General features: G+C 38.9%; 1 protein-coding gene across 28 annotated transcripts in view; it reads left to right on the top strand.

The window, feature by feature from the left end:
- Positions 1 to 23,610, top strand: part of NCOA2 (nuclear receptor coactivator 2) — a 368,943-nt gene that overhangs the window by 320,056 nt on the left and 25,277 nt on the right. For 22 of the 28 annotated variants that reach the window (XM_078352611.1, XM_035276632.3, XM_078352609.1 and 19 more), the window contains 5 exons: positions 743 to 890; positions 3,156 to 4,425; positions 13,520 to 13,730; positions 17,278 to 17,484; positions 19,765 to 19,980. In XM_078352611.1, coding sequence (XP_078208737.1) covers positions 743 to 890; positions 3,156 to 4,425; positions 13,520 to 13,730; positions 17,278 to 17,484; positions 19,765 to 19,980 — 2,052 coding nt within the window. The remainder of the gene's footprint in view (positions 1 to 742; positions 891 to 3,155; positions 4,426 to 13,519; positions 13,731 to 17,277; positions 17,485 to 19,764; positions 19,981 to 23,610) is intronic. The other 6 variants (XM_078352625.1, XM_035276640.3, XM_078352621.1 and 3 more) reach the window with 1 other exon arrangement.

Raw genomic sequence — 23,610 nt, 5'->3', positions numbered from 1 at the left:
TGTCATAAATTTTATTTTAATAGTTGTATCAGTTTTAAAAGGAAATTAAAGTCAAATTGCATACATAAGAGAGAACATGTTTATACATTATATTGTTTTCTACCATTTTTAAGCAAATTGTTGAAAAGCCTGTTTGAGCTGATAAATGGTTTGCACTGTTTTGCCATGATAATAAAGATATTAAAGGGCTGGGCACGGTGGCTCAAGCCTGTAATCCCAGCACTTTGGGAGGCCGAGGCAGGTGGATCACGAGGTCAAGATATTGAGAATATCCTGGTCAACATGGTGAAACCCTGTCTCTACTAAAAATACAAAAAAATTAGCTGGGCATGGTGGCACATGCCTGTAGTTCCAGCTACTCAGGAAGCTGAGGCAGGAGAATTGCTTGAACCCAGGAGGTGGAGGTTGTGGTGAGCCGAGATCACGCCATTGCACTCCAGCCTGGGTAACAAGAGCGAAACTCCGTCTCAAAAAAAAAAGATTTTAAGAACACAGTTTGAGGGTCCAGGCTCTTACTCTTCTTGGTAAGAAAAACAGATAATTGAGGTCATTGGTATTTTGAGTGAAAAGTAAATGTGCTTTTAAAATCTTATGTTTTAATATCATAAAGTATTACTAATAACTCTAACATGCTGGTGGGAAACTATTAGGAAACTTAATGAAGTTGATTATTATGTCTTGTCCTTCCCCACTCCTCAATTTTTTTTCTAAACATGCCTTCTGTTTCCTTGCTTGCCCGCAGTACTGAGACAAGGATTGGCATTCAGTCAAATCTATCGTTTTTCCTTGTCTGATGGCACTCTTGTTGCTGCACAAACGAAGAGCAAACTCATCCGTTCTCAGACTACGAATGAACCTCAACTCGTAATATCTTTACATATGCTTCACAGGTAATCCTAGTTGTAAGAAGTCATTTTCCCTTTCTAAGTTAAGAAGAGGTATTACAAAAGCAGCAAATCATTTTAGAGCTTTGCAGATTTGTTAGACATTTCTCATCAATCCCAGTAATGTAAAATATAACATTAAATTGTTACTAACAGTTGGCTAAAAGACAACTCATAATATAATTGACCCTCCGTATCCAAGGGTTCTGCATCTCAGGGTTCAACCAATCACAGATGGAAAATATTTGGGGGGGGGATGGGAAATATATATATATAAAGTTATACTATATTATATTAATTGTATTATAAATATTTACAGCGTATTAACTATTATAAGAAATTATTATCTAGAAATGATTTAAAGTATATAGGAGGATGTGTATAGGTTATATGCAAAAACTATGTCATTTTATATCAGGAACTTGAAGATCCACGGATTTTAGTGTCTGCAGCGGGGGCAGGATGGAGACTAGAACCAGTCCCCCATACACCAACAAACAACTGTACTGGCGACACAGGCAAAATAGGACTCTACTTTGAATTTTAGCCTTAACACTAGTGAATTGTAAAACCCAACTGGAAGAACACAAGGCTAGCAGTAACTTTGTTCAGACATGATTGCCCGTTACATTGAAAAAGGGACATTTATTGATCAGCTCCCAGTAGCAACAAATGCAGGGCAGGAATATTGATGTCAATAGTATGATTTCTATTTCTGCTCCTGCGTGTTTAAATGTAGGACCTTTTTGGGGTGGGGGGAGACAGAGTCTTGCTCTGTGTCCCCAGACTGGAATACAGTGGCGTGATCTCAGCTCACTGAGATCCTCTGCCTCTTGGGTTCCCAGGCAATTCTTGTACCTCAGCCTCCTGAGTAGCTGTGATTATAGGCGTGTGCCAGCCTTGAGTGATCCTTCCACCTTGGCCTCCCAAATTGCTGGGATTACAGGTGTGGGCCACCATGTGCAGCCTAAATCTAGAACTTTCTATGTATATATTTACAAATGATATTTTAGATTTTTGATCTCAGGTTTAAATTAACTTCTTGACATTAGACCTTATATTAATGAGTAATAAACATTTTCATGAAAAATGAAGCTAAAGAAATTGAATGTTGATTTTTAAATAAATGTCAAACCATATTGTTTTAGAGCACATATTTAGAACAATGATTAAATTTCAGTAGTTATATAATATTTATGTATATGCTGTTAAAACTTTATGAGATCCTATCAGTAAATATATATAACATTGCTGCAGCTGAGGAGTCCCATTTTATCACATTTCTCAATTCACTGTCTATTTAGGAGTAAAAAAATCGGGCAACCCTATTTGCCAACTGTTAATAAATCTAACCTCAAACTAAAACAATTTGAAAGTGATTACAGATGTGGCATATTTCATCCACCTAACCAAAAGCTGATGTTTGACAATTTGTGAAACCTGTTTTTTTTGGATTTGTGAACACATTTGGTAACTCAAAAGTGACTGCCAAGGCTGTAAATTAAAGCTCATAGAACTTGCAAAATCATCCTGCTCAGAAAGCCTGCTTTTAGTCATTAGTAAGGAGATGGAATGGAGTTATCCGGGAGTGGAAGAATAAGATCACAAACTAAAGTCACTCTGAACTTCCCTTCCCATGCTGTTGGCTCTGAGGTCTCCCTGACTTGGAGGGGAGTGGGGTGAAGAGGTGAGTGGAAATCTGTTGAACAAGGTGATCTAATTCTAAATGGTTTTAGTAACTATTAGTTCTAGAACTGGCAGAGTTTCTCTTAACAGTTAGGGGCAAGTTGTTTTCCCCTAAGTTTGTTCATCTTGAGCCAAGTAGTACATATCAGAGCTCTGGGCTTACAGATGCGTCTATTGTTAGGAATTATAATGTCTGGAAAAAAAACTGAAGACAGCTCTTCTCATTTCTTTCAGACAATACAAACTCTCAGCTACTCATGAGAAAAGATATATTATGTAATTGGAATCCTGATAATGTATTGTCTAGTAAATGCAATTTCAATACAGTAGTAGTCAAATTTAAACACACCCCCTCTGTGAAACCAGACATCTTAATGAGTTGCCTGAAAAACATCCGTCTTGATCCAACACTGTTCATGTTCAGTCTTGTCCATAATTGCAGATGGTTTCAACAAACTATTATCTATCCTTTAAATGTAGTCTGTTCTTTTAAAGTGAAGAGGCCATCTCATTTTTAAAAATTAATAACAGCTTGCTAGGTATTTTTCCGTTTATCTTACATTTCTTTCTTTCCTCGTTATACAGAGAGCAGAATGTGTGTGTGATGAATCCGGATCTGACTGGACAAACGATGGGGAAGCCATTGAATCCAATTAGCTCTAGCAGCCCTGCCCATCAGGCTCTGTGCAGTGGGAACCCAGGTCAGGACATGACCCTCAGTAGCAATATAAATTTTCCCATAAATGGCCCAAAGGAACAAATGGGCATGACCATGGGCAGGTTTGGTGGTTCTGGGGGAATGAACCATGTGTCAGGCATGCAAGCAGCCACTCCTCAGGGTAGTAACTATGCACTCAAAATGAACAGCCCCTCACAAAGCAGCCCTGGCATGAATCCAGGACAGCCCACCTCCATGCTTTCACCAAGGCATCGCATGAGCCCCGGAGTAGCGGGCAGCCCTCGAATCCCACCCAGTCAGTTTTCCCCTGCAGGAAGCTTGCATTCCCCTGTGGGAGTTTGCAGCAGCACAGGAAATAGCCATAGTTATACCAACAGCTCACTCAATGCACTTCAGGCCCTCAGCGAGGGGCATGGGGTCTCATTAGGGTCATCGTTGGCTTCACCGGACCTAAAAATGGGCAATTTACAAAACTCCCCAGTTAATATGAATCCTCCCCCACTCAGCAAGATGGGAAGCTTGGACTCAAAAGACTGTTTTGGACTTTATGGGGAGCCCTCTGAAGGTACAACTGGACAAGCAGAGAGCAGCTGCCATCCTGCAGAGCAAAAGGAAACAAATGACCCCAACCTGCCCCCGGTGGTGAGCAGCGAGAGAGCCGATGGGCAGAGCAGGCTGCATGACAGCAAAGGGCAGACCAAACTCCTGCAGCTGCTGACCACCAAATCTGATCAGATGGAGCCCTCACCCTTAGCCAGCTCTTTGTCGGACACAAACAAAGACTCCACAGGTAGCTTGCCTGGTTCTGGGTCAACACATGGAACCTCGCTCAAGGAGAAGCATAAAATTTTGCACAGACTCTTACAGGACAGCAGTTCCCCTGTGGACTTGGCCAAGTTAACAGCAGAAGCCACAGGCAAAGACCTGAGCCAGGAGTCCAGCAGCACAGCTCCTGGGTCAGAAGTGACTATTAAACAAGAGCCAGTGAGCCCCAAGAAGAAAGAGAATGCACTACTTCGCTATTTGCTAGATAAAGATGACACTAAAGATATTGGTTTACCAGAAATAACCCCCAAACTTGAGCGACTGGACAGTAAGACAGATTCTGCCAGTAACACAAAACTAATAGCAATGAAAACTGAGAAGGAAGAGATGAGCTTTGAGCCTGGTGACCAGGTAAGTTTTGTCACGTCTTCTCCCAGGTGTACTAATCTGTATCCATCAAGGATTTTCTCCATAAGGGCATTATGAAGCCTCAGGTGATGGGATAAAAATAAGTTTTCTCCTTTGTTGTTCTCACTGAAGCTGTGTGTTTCAAATACTCTTCCTAGCAAAGAGTGACATAGCTATAGAACATGGATGGGCAGGCCTTTTTTTGTGAGGACCAAATGGTAAGTATTTTAGGCTTTGCAGGTCATATAGTCTCTGTCACAACCATTCAGCTCCACCATTGTATTATAAAAGCAGCCACAGACTCTGTAAACAAACTTGAATGTGACTTGGCTTCAATAAAACACTGCTTATAGACACTGAAATTTGAATTTCATACAAGTATCTTGTGTCACAAAATATTTTAATTTTTTTGTAACCATTAAAAAATGGAAATTCATTCTTAGCGCGTACAAAAACAGGATTTAGCCCACAGGCTGGTGGTAGTTTGCTGACCTCTGTTATAGAAGCTGCCTGAATTGGAGATAATCACTTCCTTGAAACTGGGCTTTGTCAGAACAGATTTAATTGAATTATTTCTTACTTACCTTTCTCTGTTTTTAAGATCAGAGTTTAACTGGTTTTGAAACTCAATGAAGGTCATTCTACTTCTGTTTATTCTTTATTTATGTTTTTTAATTTTAAATTTTTTTTCTATTCTTAACTTCTGATTAATGCAAAGGAATTTCTTAGACCACTGGTATAAAAAATATTTAAGAGGGAAAAGGATAGTAGAAAGGAGAGAGAAAGGTTGATCTGGTATTAGTACATCTGAGCCATGGTATGTAAATTCAAAACTAGAATAATATGCTACGTTATCTGCTGTTCCTGTCTGAAAAATAAATTCCCTGAAAAAAATCCAGGATACCTGAAGTGATGGTGAAAATAATTCTTATTTATACTTGACAAATTAAAATTGTATATATTTATGGCATACAACTTGTTATTTTGAAATGCATATCCTGGAATGGTTAGCTCAAGCTAACTAACAAATATATTACCTCACATACTTTTTGGGATACAAATGCTTAAGCTCTATTAGTGATTTTCAGGTATATAATATGTTATTACTAACTGTAGCCACGATGTTGTACAATAGATCTCTTGAACGTATTCCTCCTGGCCAACTGAAATTTGTATCCTTTGACCAACATCTACTCAACCTTCCACCCCAAATCATTCTTGATAATACTCTAAGGTGATAATGACATCACAGGGAAAAAGTAAGCTATTATTTTTCTTCATTAAAAAACAAAAACAGACTGAGCAAAGTGATTCATGGCTCTAATCCCAACACTTTGGATGGCCAGGGTGGAGGACTGCTTGAGGACAGGAGTTCCAGACCAGCGTGGGCAACATGATGAAACCCCATCGCTAGAAAACAAAAAATTAGCTAGGTGTGGTGGCATGTACCTCTAGTCTCAGCTACTCCGGAAGCTGAGGCTGCTTGAGCCCAGGATTTGGAGGCTGCAGTGGGCTATGATTGCACCACTGCACTCCATAGATTGAGATCCTGTCTCAGAAAATAAAAACACGTTTAAAGAAAAGATGTGTTTATTAGCAGCCACAGTGACTTGGTATGAGACATTTCCTGGGGAATCAATGATCCAAGATTTCACCCTGGCCATCACTTTCCTCTAGTCCCTGGATATCCCCCTGTACTTCTTATCTATTGTTGAGTCATGATTGGTTAAGAAGTGAAGAACCCAAGAGGGCCTTCCTACTTAAAATGGCTCCAGTTTTGTCCTTGAAATGTGTTGTGCAAGTGGATATTTCATGTGTTAGTGTCTTCAGTGGATGGAGAAAGGGAAAGCACACCCCTTGCTGTATCCTGGGGCTCTGCTGAGTTGGTAGAGCTAACCCAGAGGCAGGTCTGGGCTTGAGAGCCATCGTCAGGCAAGCTGAGGCCACACTTGCTCTTCTAGCTGGGCTCCATCTGGGCTTCCAAGCACTTGGCCTTCTTGTTTCTTTCACGTTGATGCCTTGACAGCTGCTGCCATTCCTAAAGGTCAGATACAATTTTTCAAGACTTCATCCCATTTACAGGGGAAACAGAACCAAATTATATAAACATCTTGGGTGATTAATCCTTAAACTTAGATGTTAGTGCAAAGTTTTATTAGCAGCTATTCCATAATGCTGTAAAATCATTAAATGGGGAAACCGGTGTCTCAGCAGAAAATTAATAGCAATGTCTTGGATAAAGTGGAGTGTAAAACCGTATTGACACCTGTAAATGTTTTAATCTTTTGAAGTTTACTAGATTAGAATCTACACAGTTAGTGGCAGTTCAGAGTGGCAGGCATAGTAGCACTCAGGTCTCTTAACATACGCTGGAGGGCAAGATGGTCTCCCTTAGCTTGGTGTCTAATGTGGCCAGGGCCTCCCTCTGTAAACAATTTATTTCTATCTCAGGCCTGATCTGAGGCCCTAGGGACTGAGAGGGTCAAGGAAAGGGGCCACTCTTTTGTATTTCTGTATTTATTTATGTGACTACACTAACTTCAGACAAGAAACTGACAAAAAAGGAGTTTTTTAGTCCTTGAGTCACTTGCAGTTTCAGATTATTATTTAGGAGAAATGTTTTTCTGGTAAAAGTTGTCTCAACTAGCAAACGTGAAGCCCAGAGTATAATCAGCACAGATCTGTTTTTGGGGGGGAAACAGAAAGCAGTGTACACAGGCACACACACATGTGCACACACACAGAGGCATATATAGTAAGTATATTTTTCTTAATGAAATCCAGTCCCTGGTCTCACCGTCCCTTCACTCTCATGTAAAACTCCACCAGAAGTACTGCTTTAGAGCAATTTTGACATCAAAAACATTGCAGCTTGAAAAGTTACCACAGGAAGTGTGTATTACCTATATTTAGATCAAAGTTGGAATGACTGACTTTTGAGAAAAAAACAATGATTCTTTCAGCTCTCGCTCACCTTCACTATTTCCAAATACAGGTTAATTGCATCTCTTATTGATTGCTCTACAGACTTACTGAAGACTTTTCTTTCCAGGGAATACAATAAGTTATTTAGTTAGTGAGATAAACTATTAGTGAGTCTGAATTGCACAGTTAACTGTCTTGTTATTTTGATTCAGAAAAGAGCCATTGACTGAGTGTGTGTTTAATCTATTACTAACTTATTAAGGACAGGAAGTACTTCGATGGTGTTGTTATACCTAAAATAGCATTTTTTTACTGGGCCGAGTAGTTAAACATTTGTTTCTACAGCATTTCCTAACCAACAGGAAACAGTAACAGAAAATTTTCCAATATGTTTACAGACAAAAAAGTTATGTACTTATTTACACAGTCGAGCATGCTTTTGATACCTAACCAAATGCTGCTGAGACACGTAGGATAAGGGTTCGGAAATAGGCTAAAAAGAATTTCTTCTTGGTATTTGACTCCATTAGAAAGGTAAACCATATTTTAAACTGATAGTGTCCTGAACATTTATCTCCAGATGTCGTAGAATTGTATTACCATTTCTATACAATTTTGTATTGGCAAATATGGTAAAATTCTACTTTTTATTTAAAATATTTTGAAAAGATGCTTTGTAATTTATTAGAATACTGATGTTATTAAAATGCATGTGCTTTTTATATTTCCTGCAGAGAAAAAGTTGATTTGAAGTGAAAAAATCCTAAAACCAGAAAAATGAAAAATTAAAGAAATCAAGTCTAATTTTCATTTTGTAGAACTTTTATAAAAATCTTTCTGACTCATTTGCTGCCTGAAATAGTTTAAACTAACAACTCAAATTGATGTGGCTAATTTGAGCATTCAAATAGATGCCTAAGCAAAACTTTGAAGTATCTTGGCAAAGCATTTTAAAGGAAGGCATCAATCTTTTTGTCTTGTGAAGAAATTGTGCCTAACAAAGTGGGTAGAGACTAGAAGAAATTTTGATGAGAATTAAAGCCTACAAAAATTGAGAGGAGAAAATTTTTTATCAGAAACTTAATATAATCAAATTTATTTCTTCCAAAATTTATGTGAATAGGGGAAAAAAAATGCTATAGTCATCAAATGTTATTGTTAACCTGAGGGGTATAGATATTCTGAAATTTTATCTCCTTGAAGAAGGACATGCAAAGTAAACTTATAACAATTAATGTTGGGCTGGGCGCGGTGGCTTACACCTGTAATCCCAGCACTTTGGGAGGCCGAGGCGGGTGGATCACGAGGTCAAGAGATCGAGACTATCCTGGTCAACATGGTGAAACCCCGTCTCTACTAAAAACACAAAAAATTAACTGGACACGGTGGCGCATGCCTGTAATCCCAGCTACTCAGGAGGCTGAGTCAGGAGAATTGCCTGAACCCGGGAGGCGGAGGTTGTGGTGAGCCGAGATCGCGCCATTGCACTCCAGCCTATGTAACAAGAGCGAAACTCCATCTCAAAAAAAAAAAAAAAAAAAAAACTAATGTTAAATGTGTTTTCCAAAAATTGACAAAGAATAAACACAGGCAAAGCAATATTATCTCTAGTGGAGAAAATTTCATAATGCGTTTTCAGATGCTAAGGTGAATGAATTCAAATAGTGTTCATTGTTATCAGCCTTCATAGAACTAGGCCTTTTGATATAATACCAAGAAGATCCTGAATAACTTTTCTTAAGAAAAATGTATTTAGGCTGGGTGCAGTGACCCAGCCCTGTAATCCCAACACCTTGGGAAGCCGAGGCAGGCAGATCACCTTAGGTTGGGAGTTCGAGACCAGCCTGGCCAACATGGTGAAACCCGGTTTCTACTAAAAGTACAAAAAAATTAGCCAGGTAGGCTAGCACATGCCTGTAGTCCAATTACCCAGGGCACTGAGGCAGGAGAATTGCTTGAATCAGGGAGGCGGAGGTTGCAGTGAGCCCAGATCATGCACTCCAACATGGCCAACAGGGTAAGACTCTGTCTCAAAAAAAGAAAGATGTATTTAATTACTTGTCAGAGCTAAACTGATTAGATCGAAATTTGAAAGTCTATTAACTTTATGCTTTTTGAAAATAAAGATTATTCACTGGGTGCAGTGGCTCATGCCTGTGATCCCAGCACTTAGGGAGGCTAAGGTGGGCAGATCACCTGAGGTCAGGAGTTTAAGACTAACCTGGCCAGCATGGTGAAACCTCATCTCTACTAAAAAATACAAAAATTAGCGAGGTGTGATGTGGTGTCAGGTTCCTGTAATCTCAGCTATTCGGGAGACTGAGGCAGGAGAATCACTTGAACGCAGGAGGCAGAGGTTGCAGTGAGCCAAGATCATGCCATTGCACTCTAGCCTAGGAGACAAGAGCGAAATTCCATATCAAAATAAATAAATAAAAATAATAGCAAAAATTATTCAAGAAAAATAATGGATTTTAAATTTTATTATTTAGAAATTATTTGAAATAAATTGTTTTTAACCATTCAAATATACACACGTGTGTGTGTTTGTGTGTGTGTGTTTTCAGACAGAGTCTCACTCTGTAGACCCAGACTGGAGTGCAGTGGTGTGATCTTGTCTCACTGCAACCACCACCTCCTGGGGTTCAGGCCATTCTCCTGCCTTAGTCTCCTGAGTAGCTGGGATTATAGGGAGGTGCCACCACGCCCAGCTAATTTTTGTGTTTTTGGTAGAGATGAGGTTTCACCATGTTGGCCAGACTGGTCTCAAACTCCTGACCTCAAGTGAGCCACCTGCCTTGGCCTCCCGTAGTGCTGGGATTATAGGCATAAGCCATCACACCTGGCCTAAACCATTTAAATATGCTTTAACATACATACATGTATATAACATTAGACTTATATTAAACTCATTATGTTAGACACAGGAATGAGTAGCTTACAAAGGAAGATCCATGAATTCTGTCATTAGGACTGTTTGAAAGTGTAACAGCTATTTTTCTATTCCGGGTGGTTTACAGTATAATTTCGTTTGTGTGAAAGAAGTCAAGGTAAAAACAAAAGATGTGGCCAGGTGTGGTGGTGCACACCTGTAATGCCAGCACTTTGGAAGGCCGAGGTGGGTGGATCACTTGGTCAAGAGTTCAAGACTAGCCTGGCCAACATGATAAAATGCCGTCTCTACTAAAAATATGAAGACAACCCAGGTGTAGTGGTGCACACTTGTAGTTTCAGCTATTGGGAAGGCTGAGGCAGGTGAATTGCTTGAACCCAGGAGGCGAGGTTGCAGTGAGCCCATATTGCACCACTGCACTCCAGCCTGCGCAACTCCAGAGTGAGACCTTGTCTCCAAAAAAAAGAGAAAGGTGTGAGTAGTCTAGACTGTTCTTAATATATATTGTCAAAAGTTGCTTTGACATATATCTGGGATTGGGAGCAAATATAAGTGTATCCATTGAGAAATAACATATTTTATTATTGTTTACATGGACTTTTTTATTTTGTATATTTCTCTTAAAAGTAATCTGCAGAGCTTTCTCAAGAGGCAGCTTATCACTTATTATAGCCCACCTCTCTCACCCGCTACACATGGAGCTTCTACCTTTAAAAAATGCTCAACACGGGACAGCACTGTAGTAGGGAAACTGGGTTTCGTAGAACAGATACAGCCTTCTCAGTTCGTTAGAGCCTTTTTCTGATCTATCTTCACGACAAGTATAAGGAAATTTACCACAGATTTTTATTAAACATTTTTCTGAAAAGTAAAGGAAATTATAGGAATTTCTATGAAAAAATTATTGATTTTGGGAAGATTTTTTAAATTACGTATTAATATGATTAAAGTAATTCATCTTGTTGACTCAGTGCCCAGTTCCAGGTGCTGTCCTTGGAGGGCAGTACATGTTTATGCTGAGTGTATCAGTTTATACCTTATGTATTCAGCAAAACATGATAAAGAAGGTTATAGTGGAGTCACTTTACATATGTATTTGAAGTACCTAAAGTCAGTTTTATGTTCCTGGAAGAGCAGATGGTTACTAAATGGTTATTTCAGTAGTATGAGCAGTTTTGCCCACCATTGAACTGAATGAATACATGCCGTATTGGAGTGATCATGAGGTGGGTGACATGACTTTGCTGGCTTTTGGTTCCCTTGTGGCTCTAATAGTGTGAACATGTACCTGTGGGCTTTTTAAATGCAGCATGGCCCCTACATAAACTACTTCACTTTGGACTCGGCCAAAGAAATAGTAATTTACTGTCACTCCGGAGGAAAGACTGTGTTGCCCTTGGAGGAGACACTCAGTGTGGTGCTTTTCTACAGAGCTTAAAGATCATTTGGCCTGTCTGTGACTGTCTGTACTTTAGGCTGCCAGCTCTTACCTTCTAACTAACTCTCCCATATATGATGCCTCCCTCTTTTGTTAAAATTGAGTGGCTAAACTAACTAAAAAATGGTCTTGTAATTGCTCTAACAAGGCATTTAGGAAAATGGATCTCCTGGTTACCGCTAAGCTAGTTGTCTATGAGAAAAATCAAATAAAATGTCACTTCATTCTATTCTTCTTAACTTGAGAAATATATCAATCAAAAGACATCTCTATGGATGTGACATTTGCCATAAGTTGCAAAAATCTTGGCAAATCCAACCTCTGCATGGGGAGGAATTGTCTGTAGGACAAAAATGTAAGCCATCCTGCTTTAAGTGTAACTCATTATTAGATGTACGCCATGAATTTCATTTGATTTGCCAGTGTAGATGAAAGGAATAGTTGTGGTCAAGGATTCAAAGTCCAATGACTGAGGAACCTAACGTGTTTTCCACCTACACATCAAGAAAATCGTTTGTACCACTTTCTGTACTGGAAAGTAATCCTAGCATGTAACTCGACCATTTTTATGTGGTTGGCACTATCTGATTTTAAATATCTTCTGGCACACAGTCAGGTTGTATTCAAAATAATATCTGTAAAATCTAGAATAAATTGCAGTTTCGCTTCCTAGAATAAAAGTACTAAATATGAAATAGTAGTGATACTTACCTTATGTTAGTGCTTGAATTTTGTTTTTTTTTTTATTTGGAAGAGAAACTTTATAAACATTTTTTATGGCTTGTCTAGACAGGCAGTGGCTCTCTCCTGTTATCCCAGCACTTCGGGAAGATGAGGCGGGAGGATTGCTTGAGCTCAGGAGTTTGAGACCAGCGTAGGCAATAAAATGAGACCCTATCTCTACAAAAAAAAAAAAAAAAAAAAAAAAATCAAAAAATTAGCTAGACATGGTGGTGCATGCCTGTGGTATCAGCTACTGAGGAGGCTGAGGTGGCAAGATCACTTGAACCCAGGAGGTTAAGGCTACAGGGATGAGTGTGTGCTATTGCACACCAGCCTGGGTGACAGAGAAAGACCCTTTCTGAGGGGAAAAAAAAAATGTATAGCTTCTGTATAATCAGGTTAATAGTTCTGTGTTTGGGGGCAACCAGTTTTTATCCCCCTTCCCTACATTTTTTCACCTAAGCTGGTGAGTGACTGGGGAAGCCATTGTCATTCAAAATTGAAAGTGCAAGCAGGAAAAAAAGACCACTCAAATTGAAAAGGCAGTGCTTAGTTCATGATTACTTCAAGATTATTTTGCTTCTCTCTCCCCACCCCCCTACTCTTTTGAAAGATAAAAAAAATCCTGAAAGGAAATGACAATTTGTTTAAAACTGATTGGGTAAAAATTCGGATGACATTATATGCCAGGTTTTTCTTTTTTGTTATTTCTTCAGGAGTTTTGACGATAAAACCTAGACCTGGATCATGAGTCATAGTCTATTCATAATTAATTGGAAATATACAGTCTCATAATTAATTGAATGATCAAACATAAAATAGAGAAGAATTTATAAATTGCCAATGAATCACAATACTGGAAAAGAGCTTTCATTCTAATTCAGCCATCACTTTTTATAGATGAGGAAATTGAGGACCAAGAGATTAAATTACTTGTCCTTTGTCAACTTAATTTTTTAAAAGATGATCAATTATCTGTTAGGCCTGAGGTGTGCATGATTCTACGTCTTTTATTTGGCTGTGATGCCTTATGACAGTTAGGTCAATGATTGCAAATGGGCTTGTGCTGTCCACTCTTACAGTAGGACTGGATAAACTCTTCTGTTTGTCAACTACAGCCTGGCAGTGAGCTGGACAACTTGGAGGAGATTTTGGATGATTTGCAGAATAGTCAATTACCACAGCTTTTCCCAGACACGAGGCCAGGCGCCCCTGCTGGATCAGTTGACAAGCAAGCTATCATCAATGACCTCATGCAACTTACAGCTGAAAACAGCCCTGTCACACCTGTTGGAGCCCAGAAAACAGCACTGCGAATTTCACAGAGCAGTGAGTATGAGAAATGGCTGGTTATGCCAAGAAATTTCCATAAAATCACTATCAGAAACAGGGATTATTGAAGTCTGATGCAACCAGCTTAGTCACTTTAAGGTTTTTGTGATCAAATAGCACCATCTACTGTCTTAGTCTTTTGAAACAGTATTCAAAATGGATCCTCCTGGGCATGGTTCTCTCACATTCTCTTGTGGGTAATTTAATCGACGTGGAACAGGGAGACTGACCTACATTGATGAGGTTCTTCAGCTGATTGTCATATTTCCCTTCATTTCCGTCACTGCCTTCAGACATGGAATTATCCTAGATTTTATGTGTTTAATGTACAATGAAATACTAAAATATAGAATATCTGGGAGCTATGCTGACTTTTTAGGGATAATACACTATTTTAAATTATTCTATCCTTCCATACTGCTCAAGTGGTAGTAACAGAAAATAAATTTTAAAAATAATAAAATACTCAAAAGTATTTATTATACATGAAAGGGCTACACACATGACAAATTTTGCCCTATCTCAGGAATCCTCACAAAAACATCACTTGACATGGAACTTTATGTGTCTACGTGTTTTCTAAGTTTAATTATCTGTTTAGAAGAAACATTTTTTATCTTTTCATTTTAAAAGTTTAGCATAAATTCGTTATTCACTATGAACACTCAGCTTACAAACTTGATAATAACTGAGGTTATCTGATAGTTTTTAATGGAAGAAATTGATAATACCTGAAGTTATCTGAGAATTTTGTACAGAAGACAGTATCTGTTCTGTAGAAGGCCATAGTTCATAGAAAGATAGATAACCTCTTCAGTGTTAAATTGACGAAACAGAATGATTTTCCCTTTCAGGTACAGTTTGAGCCAATACCTGGCATTTGTTCTCAGATTAGAAACGGCAACTATCAGTCAAATTATAGAATATCGTTAATTACTAGGTCTTTTCTCAAGTGATTTCTGACCATTCTGAAATAGGCAAAACAAAAGAAAGATGAGTTTGGATTGGGCATGGTGGCAGTCACCTGTAATCCCAGCTACTTGGGAGGATAAGGCAGGAGAATCACTTGAATCTGGGAGGTGGAGGTTGCAGTGAGCCAGTATCATGCTACTGCACTCCAGCCTGGGTGATAGAGTGAGGCTCCATCTCAAAAAAAGAAAAAAGAAAAGCTTTTGCATGTGACCTTTCAAAACTCTTTCTTGGTTAATGGAAATTTTAATTGTGGCTCGTGGGAGATCACAAAGTCAAAGAGTTTAGAATTGGGTTAGAAACACACTAGATTAGGCTGGGCACGGTGCCTCATGCCTATAATCCCAGCGCTTTGGGAGGCCGAGGTAGGTGGATCACCTGAGTTCAGGAGTTTGAGGCCAGCCTGGCCAACATGGTGAAACCCCATTTCTACTAAAAATACAAAAAATTTGCCAGCGTAGTGCTAGGCACCTGTAGTCCCAGCTACTCGGGAGGCTGAGGCTGGAGAATCGCCTGAAGCCAGGAGGTGGAGGTTTCAGTGAACTGAGATTGTGCCACTGCACTCCAGCCTTGGCAACGAGAACGAAACTCAGTCTCAAAAAAAAAAAAAAAAAAAGAAAGAAAGAAACACATTAGGCAGCCTATGCTCATTAGCATGGGGAGGTAATGAAAGACTGTGTAGAGTTCATGGTTTCTCCTCTTTCTGTAGCTCCTGATGGTATTCAGATTATTGATGGCAACCTGATAACCAAACCTGAGGAAGTCCTGATTAAGCATGCACATAATTTCTATTCACAGCCCTAATTTTTAAAAATACTTTGTTTCTATCATTGATGGTCAAGAACTTTTTCTTTTAAATGTGCTATTTCATACTGTTTATGTGATTCAGGGAAAATAAAGTACTTGATATTATGTAATACATTACTATAATTTGTAATAACAGTATTTTAAATTTAATAACATTAATAAATTATGGGTTGTCAATGTGATGCTGGTCTAGTGCTTAGTACACAATACTTAGCAACTACAAAAACTATATCAAATCCAAATGTATCTAGAATTTAAGGAAACTGTACTTTGAAAAGTAAGCAGGGCCCTATAGCTTTAATTTAATACTGCTTTGGGCAACAGCGTTCCCACTTAAAATGTTTAACTTCTAATGAGAGTAATCCCTTTAAATCTAATTCTGATCCTAGGAAAGCCCAGTTACAAAGTGATATTCTGGCCAGGCACGGTGGCTCATGCCGGTAATCCCAGCACTTTGGGAGGCCGAGTCGGGCAGATCACAAGGTCAGGAGTTCAAGACCACCCTAGCCAACATGGCAAAACTCCATCTCTACTAAAACTACAAAAATTAGCCAAGCATGGTGGCAAGCGCCTGTAACCCAGCTACTCGGGAGGCTGAGGCAGGAGAATTGTTTGAACCCAAGAGTCGGAGGTTGCAGTGAGCCAAGATCATGTCATTGTACTCCAACCTGGGTGACGAGAGCAAGACTCCATCAAAAAAAAAAAAAAAAAGTGATATGCTGATATCCAGACCACATGTGTATAGGTTTGGTGATGTATGTAAGAGATATTTATAGCTTCATAGCTGTGAGAAAGCAGTACTCCTAAGTTTGAATATTGTAACATGAAGAAAACATTGGTTTACTTAGCAAATACAATTGTATATTTGAAATTACTACTGGGAGCGAGACACAGTGGCTCATGCCTGTAATCCCAGAACTTTCAAAGGCCAAGGCAGGAGGATCACTTGAGGCAAGAAGTTTAAGACCAGCCTAGGCAATGTAGTGAGACACTGTCTTTACAAAAAATTTTAAAAATTAGCCACACTTGGTGGCACCTACCTGTAGTCCTAGCTACTCAGAAGTCTGAGGCAAGAAGATCTCTTAAGCTCAGGAGTTAAAAGCTGCAGTTAACTATGATTGTACTGCTGCACTCCAGCTGGGGCAATAGAGTGAGACCCTGTATTTTAAAAGAAAAAGAACAGGCCAGGAATGGTTGCTCACATCTGTAATCCCAGCACTTTGGGAGACTGAGGCAGGCAGATGACCTGAAGTCAGGAGTTCAAGACCAGACTGGCTAACATGGTGAAACCCCATTTCTACTAAAAATACAAAAAATTAGCCAGGCATAGTGGCATGCACCTGTAATCCCAGCTACTCGGGAGGCTGAGGCAGGAGAATCACTTGAACCTGGGAGGTGGAGGTTGCAGTGAGCCGAGATCACGCCATTGCACTCCATCTTGGGCAATAAGAGCAAAACTTCATCTCAAGAAGAATGAATGAATGAATGAAATTACTATTGGTAGGAAGGTATATGGTAAATAATATACATGTGTGTGTTTTGTTTTGCAAGATCATCAAGAATTAGAGACCGGTTGATTAGATCACATGTCTGTGCGTTGGGATGCTGCATGTGTTTTTTGTCTGTGATTTTGTCTTTAATCTGGGTAGTTGGTCCCTGACGTTCATACCTTTGTCATTTTCAGACATTGTCCCTAAACACTACTACTGTTAATATTACTTTCCATTATCCTATATTAACCTTCAATTTTCATTTGTTTTCTCCTTAGCTTTTAATAACCCACGACCAGGGCAACTGGGCAGGTTATTGCCAAGCCAGAATTTACCACTTGACATCACATTGCAAAGCCCAACCGGTGCTGGACCTTTCCCACCAATCAGAAACAGTAGTCCCTACTCAGTGATACCTCAGCCAGGAATGATGGGTAATCAAGGGATGATAGGAAACCAAGGAAATTTAGGGAACAGTAGCACAGGTAAGGGCTCAAATGCACTGTTACTTTATTGGTGGGTTATTTAATTTAATTGTGTATTTATCCACATTAAACTAGTAGAATTTTTGAAGTGAACTTTTTATGTTAGAAAATAACATAAATTTGAAAGTGAGAAAACTATACAAATTTTCACTGTGAGAATGGCATATGGGAAAGGCTTTCAGTAAGCTAACCATTTAATTCTCTGTTTGTTACTTTTATGAGGTTTCCAATCATTAATCCTATAGCTGAGACTTATTCACTTCTATCCCAGTTACTGTTCTAGGCATTGCAGGGTATGTATAAAATTATTCCAGGAATAATTGACTGATACCCCCAAAACTTCTTATGGATTATTTGTTTTTGAAGAATTTCAGAATAAGAGCTTAAAATCTTTTATACTTCTAGGTGATAAAATTTTCCATTGCAAAAAATACTAAGAACTTTAAACAGTAACATGCCTGGCCTAATAGCTTTCATTTCTGGTCCCTGACTCAGGAGTTCGAGACCAGCCTGGCTAACATGGTGAAACCCCATCTCTACTTAAAATACAAAAATTAGCTGGGCATTGTGGCACACACCTGTAGTCCCAACTACTCGGGAGGTTGAGGCAGGAGAATCGCTTGAACCCAGGCGATGGAGGTTGCAGAGAGCCGAGACCATGCCACTCCAGCCTGGGCGACAGAAAGAGAGTCCATCTCAAAAAAAAAACACAGAGACAAAAAGAAAAACAAACAAAAAAAAAAACCACACAGACTGAGAGGAACTCTCCCAGTTATCATTGCAATAATATTGTTGAATTATGGATCACTTTCTTTTTGCTTTCTAGACTTTCTATAATCTTTTCATATTATTTAGATAACAGATGTTTTGAAAAATAAAATCCCTTTCTCCCATAATATTTTTCTATAGTTCAAAATCTAATTCTTAAATGGCTTTTAAAATATGCATTAATAGAATACCCTTCTAACTTTTTATTTTAGTTTTTTCTTTTGAGACAGTGTCTCACTCCGTCAACCAGGCTGGGGAGCAGGGCTACAATCATGGCTCACTGCAGCCTCAACCTCCCAAGCTGCAATGATCCTCCCACCTCAGCCTTCCAAGTAGCTGGGACTACAGGCATCTGCCACCACACACAGCTAATTTTGTATTTTTTATAGAGACAGGGTTTTGCCATGTTGCCCAAGCTGGTCTCTAATTCCTGGGCTCAAGCAATCTGCCCACCTCAGCCTCCCTAAATGCTGAGATTACAGGCATGAGCCACCACACCTGGCCTTCTGACTTTTTAAAATCTAACTACCTACCTTTCACCCTTAATCATCCTCACAGCACATTCTCATTTCATTAAGTGAAGAAACACCTGTAATGCATGTTCTCTTCTTTTGTTAAATATATCCCATTTTTAGTTGTTTATCTTAATTAAAGAAAATGAAAGCAAGCCATATATTTGAAAGCAGAACCTTTATGTATCCATCATTAAATACTTCAAAATGAAGAGACCTCGTTTGGAGAGTTTCCTTTTTAGAATATCAAGTCTTGGTCATTATCAGCATCCCAGGGGCCAGGCCAGCTTTATGCTTCTATGTGTGGTCACATAACCATTAACATCTCAAAAAAGGGGATTTTTACAAATCTGTCCTAACCCATTCTAGATGTTTATAGTCAGGAATACAGTGGTCTAGATATATTGAAGTCATGGGAGTTCCCTTGCCTTGGCTATGAAAAACTACAGTAAATATCAAAAAGATTCTGTAATTTCTCCATGACTTACAGGCTACTCTTGGTCAGTTTTGAAGTTTAACAAATTATACCCTGAAGGAGACTTGAGGATAAAGTCTCATACAGACTTCAAGATATCTTCAATAATTTTTGTTTATAATGAGAGTATTGATTATTAGTTTTTACCTTGTTCCTCTTAGCCTCTACCTCCCTTCTGGAAAGTAAAGCATTTACGGGTATATCAGCTGATGTGATTCACTTCCTGAGGAAGGAAGTTGGGGTTATCCACATACCACGGCACCTGTTTCTTAGTACAAATGGGAACAATTGTAACAGCTTCTCTGAACTATAGAGAGTGGCAGGTCCATGTTATAAAAACTATGTAGTTCTTGCCCATTCTTATTTCTTAGCCAAGGGCCCACATCTGCCCAATGAGTGTGTTAGCTGTTGGCTAAGTTTGAATTACAGTATGATTATCTTGTAGGGTGGGATCATCTGGTATTCATACATGGTAAATATGTTTTCAGTTACTGCATCTCTCAGTTTTCTTCGGCTTGCACACAGGAATGATTGGTAGCAGTGCTTCTCGGCCTACTATGCCATCTGGAGAATGGACACCACAGAGTTCTGCTGTGAGAGTCACCTGTGCAGCTACCACCAGTGCCATGAACCGGCCAGTCCAAGGAGGTATGATTCGGAACCCAGCAGCCAGCATCCCCATGAGGCCCAGCAGCCAGCCTGGCCAAAGACAGACGCTTCAGTCTCAGGTCATGAATATAGGTAAGGTGGCTCCAGTGCTCTTTGCTTTTAAGGTTTATGCTCTCTTAGAAAGGAATATCAGCTCCATAAATTAAAGACATGCTGTTTATGTGCAGTTTGGATAATCCTCCCATGTAAAGCTTCCGTAAGTGGGATTTTGCTGGAACTCTGTATAGAATCAAAATCTCAGAGATTCTCCAGTCATATAAGAGAACCAACTGCCTTTGACATGTTTTATTTTTGTTACCTAATTTCAACTGAAGGGGAGAAGTGAATTATAGCATCACACTATTAATAAAGAAATAGGCCAGATGTGGTGGATCATGCCTGGAATCCCAGCACTTTGGGAGACTGAAGCAGGAGAATCACTTAAGGTCAGGAGTTCGAGACCAGCCTGGCCAACATGATGAAACCCCGTCTCTACTAAAAATACAAAAATTAGCCAGGCATGGTGGCATGCACCTGTAATCCCAGCTACTCAGGAGGCTGAGGCAAGAGAATTGCTTGAATCTGGGAGGTGGAGGTTGCAGTGAGCTGAGATGGCGCCACTGCATTCCAGCCTAGGCAACAGAGCAAGACTCAGATAGACCGACAGACAGACAGACAGACAGCAGTATTTCTAACTCTGTGTGATCACTGGAACAATAAATATCTGGAACTTAAAATTCAGATTCCTGGGCCACCACTTAGACTACCAAATCAGACTCTCCCAGGCCCTCACTGAAGGTTGCAGGGTCTTATAGAACATCTCACAGAATGTGAAGATTACTAGAATTCTATTTGGAGACCTTTCACATATTATTAAGATTGATGGTCTGATACATCATATGATATCATTTATATGAAATGTCCAGAATGAGCAAATCTATAGAGACAGAAAATATAGTAGTGGTTACCTAGAGCCAGGGGTTGCAGCAGCGGGGATGCTCAGGTGGGAAGTAGGGAGGGACTCCTAATGAGTAATGGCTTTCTTTTGGGGGTAATGAAAGGTTTCTGAAGTTGATTGTGGGGATGGGTGTGTAACTCTGACTATACTAGAATTCATTGTACACTTTAAATTGGTGACTTGTATGTTATATGAATTATCTCTCAGTAAAACTGTTATATTTTAAAAATTAATGGTCTGTACAACTGATACTTGAGATTATTTCCTTTAACATTGACATGTTAATGTCCTTCCTCTTGTACATTAATGTCCTTCCTCTTGTACATTAGCATAATTCCAATACGTTAATGTTTATGTTCTTTTCATATACTTGCACAATGAGAAAGAGCTAATCGTTCACAAAAAGATCAGGCACTTTGGGAGGCTGAGACGGGCAGATCACCTGAGGTCGGGAGTTGGAGACCAGTCTGGCCAACATGGTGAAACCTCTTCTGTACTAAAAATACAAAAATTTGTCAGGGGTGGTGGTGTGCACCTGTAATCCCAGCTACTTGGGAGGCTGAGGCAGGGGAATCGCTTGAACCTGGGAGGCAGAGGTTGCAGTGAGCTGTGATCACGACACTGCACTCCAGCCTGGGCAACAGAGCGAGACTACATCTCAAAAAAAAAGATGCTAGGGTTGTTTTGACAAGACAATGCAGAATTTTCATCCTAACTTGGCATTAGTTTTCTTACCTATTTAATGTTATTTCGGCTTATTGTTTCTGAGAGACGGCATTTACATTGCCTTACTACGCTGAATGTACTTAGTGAGTGGTTCTCAAACATAAATTTGTATAATTTGAGAGTTGCATGAAAAATGCTAAAAATAACCAATTTCCATACAAAATTAAATGAGAAATTTTTAAATGTTTATTAATTGATTAAAAATCATATTAGTGAGTACCTTCTATCTAGAAATGTAATTTATTCTCAGTCTTCACTGAAGAGCATCTGGCTCTCTCTCGAGCTTGAAATGTGTCTCTGTATGTTTTATTTTATAGCTGAGTTTCTCTAATTTTTAACAAACTCCAAAAAGCCTTGAATTCAACAGAAAATTATCTGTTGGAATGGAATACAGGTCTAATATAATTGTTAAAAGCTCATCTCACCCATTAGCTTTAAAGCCTTTCAGAGAACTTCTGACAAAGAGTGTGTGGGTTGTCTGGGCCTCCTTTCTGCTCTGCTCGTGCTCTGGTAGGGAGCCAGCTGAAGTACAGTTAGTGTACATTCAGTAGCCAGCAGTCTGGACATGCTTTCTTAAAACATGGTCCAGCCCCCTGACTCCCAGTCAGGGAGTCTGCAAGGCCAAAACTATTTTCATAATAATCCCCAAAACACTGTTGCCTTCTTTACTCTTACTATCGCCCAGGTAGTATTCCAGAAATTTTAGATGCTATGTGATATCACAGCAGATGAAATGTGAAAACAGAAGATTTACAAGAGCTTCTGAAGAAGCATTACACATAGAAAGGAACAACCAGTATTAGCCTTTCTAAAAATATACCAAAAAGTAAAGAGCATCAACATAATGAAGAATTTACATCAACGAATGGACAAAACAGCCAGTTAACATCAAATGGCAGTAACCCTAAATTTAAATCGACTAAATCCCCCAATCAAAAGATACAGCCATCCAGACCCATTTCACATGCAAGGATACACAAAGACTCAAAACAAAGGGATGGAGAAAGATTTACCAACCAAACGGAGAGCAAAAATAAGTAAATAAATAAAAAGCAGGAGTTGCAATTCTTGCCTCTGATAAAATAGATTTTAAAGCAACAAAGATATAGTGGTAAAAGGATCAATGCAACAATAAGAGCTAACGATCCTAACACCCAGATACATAAGACCTATAAAGAGACTTAGACTCCCTAGACTCCCACACAATAATAGTGGGAGACTTCAACATCAATATTAGATAGATCAACGAGACAGAAAATTAATAAGGATATCCAGGACTTGAACTCAGATCCGAAACAAGTAAACTTAATAAACATTTATAGAACTCTCCACTTTAAATACACAAAATATACATTCTTGTCCGTACCACATCGCACCTACTCATAGGTTTAAATGAAATATTGATCAGCCATTATTAAGCACAATTATTGGCATAAAAGAGGTTTTCAATACCCATTTTTAGAATAAAGCAACATTCCCGTTCTCTCCCTCTTTTTCTTCCTCTTTCTTTCTCTCCTTCACTCCTTTTTTTCTTTCTTTCCTTCTCTCCTTCCTTTTTTTCCTAAATAAAATAAAATAAAAGTTATACATACGCTTACCATATGATCCAGCGATTCCACTTAAGAGAATGAAAACTTACATTAAAAAAAAGAATTTTTTAAATGTTGCATTCAAAAATTGTATGTATTCCACTCACTTGGATCTAGAAAAAAATTTATATTAACATATAATTTATTATGATTTTTTAAATGAATCTATACTTTTTTTGTATTTCTCAATTTCCAATACAGTAAATATTGTAATATCAGTAAATAAGTAATATCAGTAAGATGTAACCCACATGAATAAAAATTCTTTTGAGTATTTAGAGTCTTAAATGCTAAAGGTTTAGAATGGTTTGTCTAGATAGTCTCTGAAATAGGTAATTAGCCTTCATATTTGTTGCCTTTACTTCTATTCAGAACCAGAATTTTATCTTCTTATTTTCACCTAGTTAATTATTATTGCTTCTGTCTTTTCCATTTTTCATAATCCATGCA

This window comes from Callithrix jacchus, chromosome 16 (assembly GCF_049354715.1).
Source record: "Callithrix jacchus isolate 240 chromosome 16, calJac240_pri, whole genome shotgun sequence".
Taxonomy (NCBI): domain Eukaryota; kingdom Metazoa; phylum Chordata; class Mammalia; order Primates; family Cebidae; genus Callithrix; species Callithrix jacchus.
The sequence above is the reverse complement of the archived record's forward strand: the minus strand, read 5'-3'. Positions and strand labels throughout refer to the sequence as shown.